Consider the following 13102-nt stretch of genomic DNA (forward strand, 5'->3'; position numbering starts at 1 on the left):
GACCACATTGGATCCAATCTAAACTCTGCCTTATTTAATAGCAATAAAATTGTCCTGCAAAACTTCAAAGAATTCCTTCAAATAAGCATTAAGTTCATAATATTTTTAAATGTTTTAAAAGATTTGAATACTGGTGACATTTATCATGAAGTTGTGAGTTAGGTGACATTATGCAACCATTTTAGGACCCATACGTGCAAAGGTCATTGACAGATCCTTTCCATTAGCTTTACTTGAACAAATTAGGTCAACAGTAAAGGTATTGATATTTATCAGAAAACCAAGCTAGTATGCAACAGAACTTCAGGAGAGGATCTTGCTTGATCAGGCACTTAATTTTTGACTTTCTTTCCTGAGCAACTGCAAAACATTATGACTTGGGCTACAATGCATATTCATGCTTAGTGCAAAGGACTATGCAAAGGAGAGTATAGCTCCATCAGGAAATTTGTGATGAATGCTCAGATAAGGTATCTGGCTAAGATCCAAGAGGCAAATACTTATATCATTTTAGAGACCGAAATCAGTTGTTTCTTTAGGAGGATGAACTAATGACCCAAATGGTCTGTCTAATCCTTATTCATGTGTACTGCAGAAATGACTTTTTTTTTTTGAAAACTGCCTATTTGGTAAATTATTTATCATTCGATATTATTTGTATTAAACAGGACCTGAAGAAACCTTTTGACAAAGCATGGAAGGATTATGAAACAAAATTGTAAGTACAGTTATTGTTTGGCAGGAAGCATGATGAGAGTTCAGCTTTTTTTTTGTTGGATTCTCTCAAACTATATTAAGTTTATTATGCTGATATCAGTTGACTGCCTCACTTAGTAAAAATGAGGCAAAAGCTTGGTACTTGCAAAATTCAATATGCCATTCCTTAGAAGTCTTGTTCAAACTAAAGAATGTGACTTCCAGGATATCCTTAAAGTCATCAGAGTTGTAGACGCAGTGGAAGTTAAATTGAGGTATGTTGCCTTGAAAGTGCCCACCTCGGAAAGCTTATCATTTCCCATGCTCAATGTATAAATCACATCCCACCCTGGCTCTTACTGGGTGGATTACCATCTCACCGGGGCTTGATTGCAGTCCATATTGGCCATCACTTGTTAAACCTGCCATCTCCTATTGCTTGTTGGTTCCTCAAACACACTACCTTGCACCCAACCCTCCTCAATATCTCTCAAAGGCTGAAATGCAAAAGCATGTATTGCACTTCGGCAGTCAAACCAAAACTGAGAGCAACACCGATATTAGATCAAATTCTATTTAGCATAGCAGTTTTATGGGATGAAATAATCTAGTGTTGTGACAGAAGACCAAGATTTTACAGCCTACCAAAAGACCTCTGCCAGAATTATCTATTTCCAGCAATTCTTTATCAGACAGCAACATAAACATGAATATCTATTAAATCAGCAACATGGATAAAATCCATGAATTTTGACATGCAGCCAAACTATGAAATGGAAATGTTTAAAAACCGTTCTAACGAATACAACAGGACATGAGAAGACAAGATGCACAGTGGTACTATGCTGCATTGTCAACAGATTGAAATAAGAGTCTATGTAATTTTCAAACAAAATGCTGAATGCCAAGTTCCCTACAGAGATTTTATGCATGTCTATGATGCATGAAAATGGATAAGACAGTTTGGTGGCCAGCATAGTGAATACAGCTTATTAGTGTAAGGCATGTCACAATGATTTCAAGATGGCCTATTTAAAAGCAGTCAACCTTATTGCAATTAGTCATACTTCAATGTTTAAATGCCTGCTTTAATCATGCATTCAGTGATTTGTGCTCAATGTAATTGGTTGACAGTAAATTAACTACCATGGAGTGAGAATAAGTCAACTATCTGCATTTTGTAATTTAGTCTTCGGTCCAACTTGTCCATGTTGACCAGATATCCAGTTTGTGTGACTGGAGGCTGGCATCCAGTGGCATACCAGAGATCAGTGCTAGGTCCCTGATTGTTCATGTCACCTGTTTGTGTCATACATAGACAAGGTGGAAAATACATTTGGCATGCTTGCCATCATTGCTCAGACCTTGTAGTTGTCCTTTCCTTGCATACAAGCTACTTATCTGATATCTCCCATATCTGAAAATCAGTCAAGAGTGATCCCTATGTGTTTGTTTGTGATTAAAAGAAAATCTCAATTATATTCTCTGAGCAAGCTGTACCTTCAAGGCTTCAGTGATAACTGCATGTGCAACATCATAAGAGTAACAGACTTTATAAAATCGTACTCTTTAGCCTTTTCCACTGCTGCCTCACAGTGTTAAGGACCTCAGTTCAATTCTAGCATCAGGCAAATATCTTGTGGTTTCCTCTGGATGCTTTGGTTTCTTCCCATAGTCCAAAAATGTGCAAGTTAGATGGATTGGTCATGCTAAGTTGCCCAGTGTCCAGGGATGTGAAGGTTAGGTGAATTAGCCATGGCAAATGTAGAGTTACAGACTCACCCCACTGTAATCATGTGTGGCATGCTGTTCGGAGAGTCAATGTGGACTCATTGGGCCAAATGGCTTGTTTACACACTGTGTAGTGGTTCTGCGATTCAACAATTTATGAATAAACCATTGGGCAAATTTGTTTTCCAGAATGTCAATCTCTAGAGAGAAATATTTTTTCCTCTGTTGTGTATATCTGTGTGTTTTGGAATGATTTATAGAGCTAAGCATTTGGGTATTAATGAGTAGGTTAATTATTCTTGTATTTTTATTGAATGTTTTGTTTTAACAGCAATAGTTGTTTATTAAGAGACATGGTTGATCAGTTTTGTTTAAAAACTGTACATAATTGGCCACCCTGGTAACTGTAAGAAGTTATTTTCTGTTATCCATGGAATAGTAAGACTACAGTAATTCCTCCAACCTGAGATAAAACTGCAGTAGCATAGTCGGCATGGATTTATGAAGGGGAAATTATGCTTGACAAATCTGTTGGAATTCAATGAAGATATAACTAGTAGACAAGGGGGTGCCAGTTGATGTAGTATATTTGGATATTCAGAATGCATTTGACAAAATCCCGCATAAAATGATTGCGCAAGATTAAAGTGCATGGGATTGGGGGAAGTGTATTGAGATGGATAGAAAACTGGTTGGCAGAAAGTAAACAGTTAATGGGTCCTTTTCAACTTGCCAGGCAGTAACTACTGGAATGCCATAGGCATCGGTGCCAGGGCCCCAACTATTCACAATATATATTAATAATTTGGATGAGGGAACAAAATGTAGCATCTCAAAGTTTGCAGATGATACCCAGTTGGGTAGGAGGGTGAACGTGATGAGGATGCAGAGATCCTTTAGCATGATCTCAATAGGTTGGGTGAGTGAACAAATCAATGGTAGATGCAGTAGTATTTGGATAAATGCAAGGTTATTCACTTTGAAAGCAAAAATGCAAAGGAAGATTGATGCCTGAATGGCTGTAAACTGGGAGAGGGGAGTGTTCAGTGGGATCTGGGTCTCCTTGTGCTCTAGTCGCTGAAAGTAGGCATGCAGGTGCAGCAGGCAGTAAAGAAGGGAAATGGTATGCTGACCTTTGTTCCGAGTGGTTTCAAGTACAGGAGCAGGGCTGTGTTGCAGTTATACAGGGCCTTGGTGAGGCCACACCGAGATTATTGTGTGCAGTTTTGATCTTGTTTTTAGGGGGAAGGATGCTTTTGCTCTTCAGTGCAGCAAAGGTTTATCAGGCTGATGCTGAGGATGACTGGACTGATAAGTGTGGAAAGATTGACTGATTAGGTTAGCACTGTTTATGCTGGAGTTTAGATGAGTGAGGAGGAGATCTCAGCGAGACTTGTAAAATTCTAACAAGATTTATTCAGGATAGATGCAGGGATAATGCTCCCGATGGTGGGTGCGTACAGAATTGGAGTCACAGTGTGAGCATTCGAGGTGGACTGTTTCGGATGGAGATGAGACATTTCTTCACCACCCAAAGAGCGGTAAACCTGTGTAATTCATTACCACAGGAAGTAGTTGATGCCAAAATATTGAACCTCTTCACGAGGAGGATAGATATAGCACTTGGGGTGAATGGGGTCAAAGGTTGTGGGGAGAAAGCAGGGTTAGACTTTGCATTGGATGATCAGCTATGACTCTGTTGGATGATGGAGCAGGCTCAAAAGGCTAAATGGCTGCCTCCTGCTCCTATCTTTTATGTTTCTGTGCACCCTTCTCCATCCCTGTGATCTCTGCCCTTTTGCAATTCTGGTCTTTGGGGCATCCCGTTTTCTTCACGACACCATTGCCAACCTTGTTTCTAGTTGGCTTGGTACTGAGCTCTGGAAATTTTTTCCCCTTACCCTTTACTGTCTTCCTTTTTAAGATAACCCTTCCAATCTACACCTTTGATCGAACATTTGGTCAACTGTCTAAATAACTTGGTGCCACACTTTGTCTGATAGTGTTCCTGTTGAACCTTACGGAAGAGCCTGCCATATTAAAGGCAGTATATTAAGTTGATTTCCAATGCAATGCAGATTGTAAGGCAGCTGTTCTGTATAGTCTTTGATATATTTGTATTGCTGATTCTTTTGTCTTTTTCTGCTTCTGTGCCTGAAACTGTCATTTGTCCCTCCTTTTTAAAGGAAGGCTGGTGTGTTTTGGCATGTCATCAGGGATGGAGTCAACGATGTTTCTAGTTTGTATATTTGGATGGAAATTATGCTGAAATGTAGCTGAAAGCCATTTTCTTCTAATCTCAGCCTTCAAACTCTATGCATCTTCCCACTCACATTATGAACCTTATTCCTTCTTGTTATTTTTGCTTCCTTCCCATTCTCTGACTAGCATTTCTACACAAACCTCTTCGTTTTTTATGTTAACGACTCAATTGTACTCCTCTGCACCATTGCTGACTGCCTTCAATTCTGAGGAAGGGTCACCAGACCCGAAATGTTAACTTTGATTTCCTTTCACAGATGTTGCAAGATCTACTGTGTTTTTCTAGCAATTTCTGTTTCTGTTTGATTTACATCAACTGATTTGCAGTTTTAATTAGCCTTTTATTTATTTTATGACGTCAAGAGGCCTAACCCTTTGTGGTTAATTAGGTTATTTCTTTGTTTTCTCCTTGCTGAACCCCTCTTTCTTCCAAGAGACCTAGTTTGCTTTCAATAAGCAATTTTTAAAAAATGAATTGTTCGAATAAGAAATTTAAAAAGTGGGTCGTCTTGTCTCTCTTTATCTCTGCTTAGTGCACTTTGGAGATTTTACAGAAAATCATGCATATGTGAATATAACATTTATAAATACAGATTACAGCATTGTCTACAAGAGTAACGGTTACTGAAATACTTGGAGTTTTCAGCAGAATTCACATACTAAATTCCATAGAGACATGTAAAATTAAAGTGGTTGATGGTTCTTCGAGAGTGTCTCAGAAGATCCAATGTTCTTCATTTTTACTTGAGATTTTGTTTAACAAGACTAATCCAGACTTGACTTCAGTGCACATAACCTTCACATAATGAAGCTGAAATGATTGGTGAGGGGCTTATTGGAGGCTTTCTTTTATATTGCAACTTGCTGCAAAAAATGTGACCTCTATTACAGTACTAAAATTGAAAAAGAGAAACGGGAACATGCAAAGCAGCATGGGATGATTCGAACTGAAATTACAGGAGCTGAAATAGCAGAAGAAATGGAAAAGGAGCGACGGGTCTTTCAGCTCCAGATGTGTGAGGTTAGACTGTCTACGTATATAAATTGATCTTTGTGTGAAAAGTTTTTATATGATTTGGGTTTGTAGCCGACATCAACCTTTTCCCTGTACATTGCTTTGTCAAGTTTTCATATTAGTGTTTTATAATGCAAAAGCATTTTTCCAATATCTTTAGATTGAGAAAGGCCTTTTTGTATAAGTTGATGCATTTTCAGATCTCTGAGATGTTAGGGTAATGCTATAGATGGGTTTTCCACACTTACTGGTTTTATGTTTGACCTGATTTTTGTAGTGATTTTTCCTTGCTTGGTAATTTCAAAACTTTTATTCAGTAGGTGGGTACCTCAGAACCCCTGGCCAACTTAGTTAATTGTATATAATACTTTGAACTTTGAACAACAAGCTGATCTCACCCACCTTATTGGTTTACTTTTCATTCTGCAATGGGTGACCTTAAGCCTCGATTTGTGCCAGATCTGCAAAGACTATTTTTGATCAGTGTTACTATTTAATCCAGCCTGTATTCACAGGTGTATTTGTTCCACCTCCTGTACCTGGCTAAACGTCCTTCCTCATTTTCTCCCTGGGAGGCAATCTGTCTTTTGGTCCAGATCACTCCCTGATTATCTCTTGTTGGGTACCACCAAAGAAAAGAGAGGAAATGCGATATAAGGGAGGAAAAAGAGAAGCAGAGAAAAGAATGGTTGCAGCAAGATTAAGAGAAGTAGCATGTTTAAGATAGTGAATACAAAAAGGCAAGAAATTCAAATCACTGGCATTAAGAGAACGGTGTGCTTGCATCCCTGAAACATGAGAGCAGCATAAAATTCAGGAAAGGGCATACCTGCAGGAGAATGCTTACCAGTTGTGTATCACTATATTAGAAATCTGGACAGTAGTTTTGTCCATTATCTGAGGCTCCAACACAAATGTCTGGACACTTGTTAGGTACAGAAGACTTAAAACTCTCTCTGAATCATTCCCAAGTGGGAAAATCTGGTTATACTTTCGTTTTATAGTTCACCTTTGCAAATGGTGAAAAATAGATCCTTATAGAAGCTAGTTTGGTTAATTGTTAGAAACCCATAACACCTCATTTTGCTGCAACTCATTTGTACTTAATGCTACATCGCTTTGACATTTCTGTTTAAATGTTGAATCAGCTTATTTCTGAAATTCCTTCTCTTCGGTGCTTGATATATTCATGTGTTTTGAAGTAAATACTATTGTTTTACTAATTGAAGGTGAAATGCTGTCCTTGAGTCGCTTATCCTGCAACCTAGTTCTGAGGGAGGTTCACTCAATGCAAAACATTAACTTTGATATCTCTCTGCAAATGCTGCCTGACCTGCTGAGCATTTCCAGGATTTCTGGTTTTGTTTGATTTACAGTACCTGCAGATTTTTTTGGGTACCTGGATAATTGTTTGTAAGGTACCTGGATATTTGTTAGCACTGGAGTGCTGAGGAGACTGACTTCTCAGAATTAAAAATGTACCTTGTTTCTTTTCCCTTGTGTAGTATCTCATTAAAGTGAATGAAATCAAGACAAAAAAGGGTGTGGATTTGCTCCAAAATCTCATCAAATATTACCATGCACAATGCAAGTAAGTTTTTTAAAATAAAATTCACTTTATTTTGGTCTTGCAGTCTTTATGGATCAGTAATGATACCCATGTATAATCAGCCTACTGCTTAAAAAAAACAATCCAATGCTAGTATTTTGTGTAAATGACAAGCCATTTGCTTACATCTAAAATCCTACGTTACAGTTGTAATTTCACTTCAAAAATATTTCATTTTCTGTCAGCAAAGCTCTTTGGAAAGTGTGCAAGTTGAGAATGGTGCTATATAAAAGCAAATCTTTTTGCTTCCAGAAATCCCAAGTAGTAGAGAAAACAAGTAGTGAAATCTCAGTTTTTAAAAATTAAAAACTCCGTGCTAGAACAGGTTGTTATTGGGTACAAAAATTAAACTTATTTTAAACTTTGAAGTGATGCTGGTGAGAAGAGTGAATGCAAAAGTAAGAAATCTGAAAGCAGTTGTTGGGCTTTTGATTTTTTTTTTTACACAAAACTGAAACTTCTACTAAGAAGAAATAGCTGAATGAGGTGAAGAGTTCCATGATTTTTACAGGGATGAAATATAGTAAAAAATAGAAGACTTTGACAATTCCAGTGTAACGAGATAAAATGTAGAACTGGGATTATTGAAGCAAAGATGTAGGAAATGTCAGAGCAGCTTACAATAATTTTTTGTGATGTGCAAAAGGTTTTGTTTAAAATCCTTAATTAAATGTAAGTCATTTTAAAAAAACACTGTCATAAAGTAAGTAATAGAAAATACTGCAAGAGTTTGAAAAGAACTTAAAAGACTTGTTGGCAATCACCCACCTGCTAATGAGTATGATTGTTCACCTTCTGTTGGTCCTTGTGTAACTGACGATCCTGAGCATGGGACTGCATCTGTGGCTAGAAATTTGGCAGATGTTTCTGGGAGGTGGAACTGATCCTTGGTCTTGCGATCTTTGGCATTCTTTTCTCCAGTTCCTTCTTTGTACTTCCTGTTGCTGACAGGTTTTCTTTAAGAATTATGTTCCTTCATACAGGAGTTTCCTGTATGTTGGTTTCTTCTGATTTGAGGATCTCCATGCTTTGACATTTTATATTGCGTTTCTTGTGGAAAAACTTCAGGGAATCTTTTTGAAAAGCATCCTTCATCCTCCTCTCACTTGAGTGCCTTCCTTGAACGGGGCAAAGATTGCTTTGGTAGTCAGAACTCGGACATCCTAAGTAAGTGGCCAGCCCGGTGGAATTGGTTCTGAATGATCATTACTCCAATGCTGCTGATGTCAGTATGCCTGTCCCCCCAGCTGATACGGAGAATCTATCTCAAATAATACTACTTGACAGTCTTGAGGTAACACAGATATGGAATCAAAGTTTCGGAGCCATATAAAAGAGTTGCGAAGATATTTGCCTTGTATACAAGAATCTTGTGTTATGGACCAGGCTAGACCCCAATATTTTAAGAAGGTAGCCTAGACCCTAATGTTTTATTTTAAAGGCAGATGTTAAGTGGATATTCCAGCTGGTCAAACCACTCTGCTTTAAGCAAAACAGAATTTATTTAAACATTACAGTTGAAACACTAACAAACAAAACTGAATTTAGAATAACTTAACTATTGGAAAATATAACCGACCCGATTCAGTAACTATTGCTAATTAACAGTTCCAATACAGCAACATCTCTCAAAACACCCTTTGGCAAATGGTAGTTCAAACACGTTCTTACAGGCAGGAGGGAGCAACATCCAAAGAGATTTTGGAAGACTGTCAGAGGAGTTCCTTACTGAAGCTTGAAACTCCCCATAACACTAACATTTTGTGACTGCTACAGCTAAAACAAACTAGAAAAAACCTGATTTGGGAGAACTGACCACTTCCCTTCCATTGTTAAACTAGACATTTCAGTACCTCTACCTTTACAACCTATCTGCAAAAAAAGGACAAAACTTTCTCAAAGTGACAGTATTGTCAGACTTTGTATCAGCGCACATGTCACAGTTGTTGAAGATACTCATTCTTGGGGTCTGAAGGTGGCGCTCCTAGGTTGGATGTCATGTTCAATCTCTACATTGATGTCAGCCTTAGATTAGAGGTAATATCCAACCTAAGAGTTGTGTTCCATGTTGTACATTTGCTTGCTGAGCTGGAAGATTTGTTACAGTTGTTCATGGGTGGTGCTCAGTCAGATGGCATTGATTTCCCATCTTTGGGCTAGTTCGAGTGTATTGCACCCATAGGTGTTTGCGATTTTTGAGAAGATTTGTAGCTCTGGTGGTACGTTTGCTCGCTGAGCTGGAAGATTTGTAATCTTCCAGCTCAGCGAGCAAACGTACAACCTGAGCTGCAAATCTTAAAACTGTCAGTGATTTTCCATGTTTGGCTTGATCTTAAGAGGGATGGACTGGAATTTGAAGGGCTGGAAGAATTCCTGAGATTGGCAGGGATTTCTTCTTTGTCCCAGATTTTGAAGAACCATTCATGGAGATTTCAGAAGAGCTCTGCTTCAAGTTTGACAATCTCAGCTAGAATCCGAAATAATCTTGTGGCATTTTCATTCTTATTTGTCTCTTGGCGGCTTTACCTAAATGGGAATTTTAAGGCTATCTTTGGGAATTTGGGAGATTTCCTCAAACAGGTCCTCATTGATCTTGCGTCACAGTTGAGTTCTCTCTATTGGAGGCTGCTGTTTTCTGTCCTTTTTCAAAAGGCTTCTAAACTGCACTGGCTTGAGACCAAGAGTGGCAGATCTATATATTACCTTTGGTGGCACAAGAAAGCATAGGAGTTGTTTTTCATAGTTATAGAGATGTACAGCATGCAAACCGACCCTTTGGTCCAACTCGCCCATGTCAACCAGGTATCCTAAATTAATCTGGTCCCATTTGCCAGCATTTGGCCCATATCCCTCTTAAACCCTTCCTATTCATATACCAATCCAGATACCTTTTACATATTGTAATCATACCAATCTCCTCCACTTCCTCTGGCAGTTTATTCCATACGTGCACCTCCCTCTGTATGAAAAGGTTGCCCCTTAGGTCCCTTTTCTTTTACTACTTTCTCCTCACTTTAAACCTATGCCCTCTAGTGTTGGATTCTCCCACCCCAAAGAAAAGACTGTGGCTGTTCACCCCATCCATGCCCCTCATGAGTTTATAAGCCTCTAAGATCACTTCTCAGCCTCCAGTCTTCCAGGGGAAATCGACCAAGCCTATTCAGCCTCTGCTTATAGCTCAAAGTCTTCAACCCTGGCAGCATCCTTGTAAATCTTTTCTGAACCCTTTCAAGTTTTATAACATCTTTCTAAGCAAAGAGACAAGAATTGAATGCATTATTCCAAAAGTGGCCCAACCAATCTCCTGTACAACTGTACCATGACCTCCTAATTCCTATAAGTCAGTACACTGACCAACAAAGGCAAGTATACCAAATGCCGACTCCATTATCCTGTACACCTGTGACTTCACTTTCAAGAAACTATGAACTGCGCACCAAGGTCTTTTTTCGGCAACAGGACCTCACCATTAAGTGTATAAGTCCTGCCCTGATTTGTCCGACCAAAATGTAGCATCTCATTTATCTATATTAAACCTCCTCTGCCAATCCTCAGCCCATTGACCCATTTGATCAAGGTCTGGTTGTGCTCTGAGTTAACCTTCCTTTTGCTGTCCACTTCACCACCAATTTTGGTTTCAGCAGAGTTGCAGCTCCTTCATTTTCTGAATCCACCATTGGTTCTTGATTTCCCTTATTCTTCTTTGTAACTCAGCCCATGCTGTTTAATGAGTTCTCTTTGCTTCACTGGTGAAGTTTTGCCCGGTGTGGAGAGCTTTCCTCCTCTTGTCCTGGATGATGTGGTCATTCTCATCAAACCAGTCTTGGTGTTTCCTGGTCTTGTAGCAGATGTTTCCTTCACAGCAGGAGATGATGGATGTCTTCAGCTTTTTCCAGATTCTCTCCACTCCATTAAAACAAACTATTTGGAGATTTTTATGGAGACAACATTAGAGGGCTATTAGAATCTTAAAATATTTCTTTAGAGTTTTACTTCAGGGTTTCTTCACAGTTTTGAAGTGTAGTCAGTGTTGTAGTGTATATTTAAAAAAAATGAAAACAAGCTCCCTAAAACTTTGTTGCTTATTACACTTGAAATGTACATATAAGGTGGAAATTGTTTGTTAAATCTGTGATAGCGCAATTGCTTGTGTTCATGCACATAGAAGTTATGTATTGTTAGAAATTAATTTTTCTGTTTTAGATTGAGCTGCTTTCATGTAGTTTAAGATTGAATTGTAGTTGCTGACAAAACGTGAGATGCATCCAAACTGCTGACAGATTGTCTGACAATGTTGCATGTTACAAAGTTTTCTTTTGAATTTTTTGAAGTTGTTTTGATTTCTAGTCCAATAATCATGAAAACATTGCAAACAACGCTTCATGCAAAGGAACCATTTTACTTAAGGTCAACAAACTTAAGCATTGCTGTCAAAAGTAACATGCCAATGAAGCTTTTCATGTTCAACTCATCAGGGTGCGGTTACAAGGATACCAAATCTTATAGGCAACAACGAGTATCTCTATTAGAAAACTGTTCTGCTTGTTTGGCAAGTGATAAAAACCTGGGCAAGAGTTAAGTGCCAACTGTTTGATAAAATTAAAACCAGTCAAGTTTGAATGGGGAATGTGGTTCTCCAAACTATTGTTTGAAAATGAGCAATGTGTGGATGTGTTCTTTGTTTGCAAGGGGAATTTGTTTGTGAATATATGAAGCAAGCCTTACTAATTATCCTAGGTTTGTGGGTTTTTTATTTGTTAACAGGGTGAGGGCATCACTGGCTAAGCCAGCATTTATTAGGGTGGCACGGTGGCTCAGTGGTTAGCACAGCCTCAGAGCCAGGGACCTGGGTTCAGTTCCAGTCTCGGGTGATTGTATGGGGTTTGCACATTCCCCCAGTGTCTATGTGGGTTTCCCACGCGTGTTCTGGTTTACTCTCATAATCCAATAATCTGCAGGTTAGGTGAATTGGCCATGCATTAGCCAAGGGCAATTAAGAGTCAGCCACATTGTTGTGGGCTTGGAGTCACATGTAGGCCAGATCCAGTAGGAAAGCAGATTGCCTCCCTCAGGATATTCATGAATCAGATGGAATTTTCCAACAATTGAGTCATCGTAAAACTTTTTTTTTCCCAGATTTTAGAGTTCGAATTAGACTATCTGTTGCGGCTGGATTTTATCCCGGCTCCTCAAGCATTACCTGAGTCTAGACCATTGCCTCCCCTATATTTCACGCAAAAAGGCTTGTTTAGCAAATATTATCCATTTTGTTGAGTTTTAAAAACATGGGATGGTGGATTTTAGTCAGTTCTAGTCTACTACAAACCGACCGACTCCCACAGCTACCTGGACTACACCTCCTCCCACCCTGCCCCCTGTAAAAACGCCATTCCATTCTCCCAATTCCTTCGTCTCTGCCGCATCTGCTCCCAGGAGGACCAGTTCCAAAAACGTACAACCCAGACGGCCTCCTTCTTCAAGGACCGCAATTTCCCCCCGACCGTGGTCGACGATGCCCTCCACCGCATCTCTTCCACTTCCCGCTCCTCCGCCCTTGAGCCCCGCCCCTCCAAACCCCACCAGGACAGAACCCCACTGGCCCTCACCTACCACCCCACCAATCTCCATGTACAGCGCATCATCCACCGTCACTTCCGCCACCTCCAAACAGACCCCAGCACCAAGGATATATTTCCCTCCCCTCCCCTACCAGCCTTCCGTACAGACCACTCCCTCCGCCACTCCCTTGTCAGATCTACACCCCCCACCGACCCAACCTCCACCCCCGG

The 13102-nt window shown here is 39.5% G+C and overlaps 1 protein-coding gene across 1 annotated transcript in view; it reads left to right on the plus strand.

The window, feature by feature from the left end:
- The window catches only part of LOC122549488 (arf-GAP with SH3 domain, ANK repeat and PH domain-containing protein 1-like), a 363467-nt gene that overhangs the window by 154325 nt on the left and 196040 nt on the right, over positions 1-13102 (plus strand). The window contains exons 7-9 of the mRNA XM_043689348.1: positions 669-718; positions 5581-5710; positions 7210-7295. Coding sequence (XP_043545283.1) covers positions 669-718; positions 5581-5710; positions 7210-7295 — 266 coding nt within the window. The remainder of the gene's footprint in view (positions 1-668; positions 719-5580; positions 5711-7209; positions 7296-13102) is intronic.

This window comes from Chiloscyllium plagiosum, chromosome 4 (genome assembly GCF_004010195.1).
Source record: "Chiloscyllium plagiosum isolate BGI_BamShark_2017 chromosome 4, ASM401019v2, whole genome shotgun sequence".
In the NCBI taxonomy this organism is placed as follows: domain Eukaryota; kingdom Metazoa; phylum Chordata; class Chondrichthyes; order Orectolobiformes; family Hemiscylliidae; genus Chiloscyllium; species Chiloscyllium plagiosum.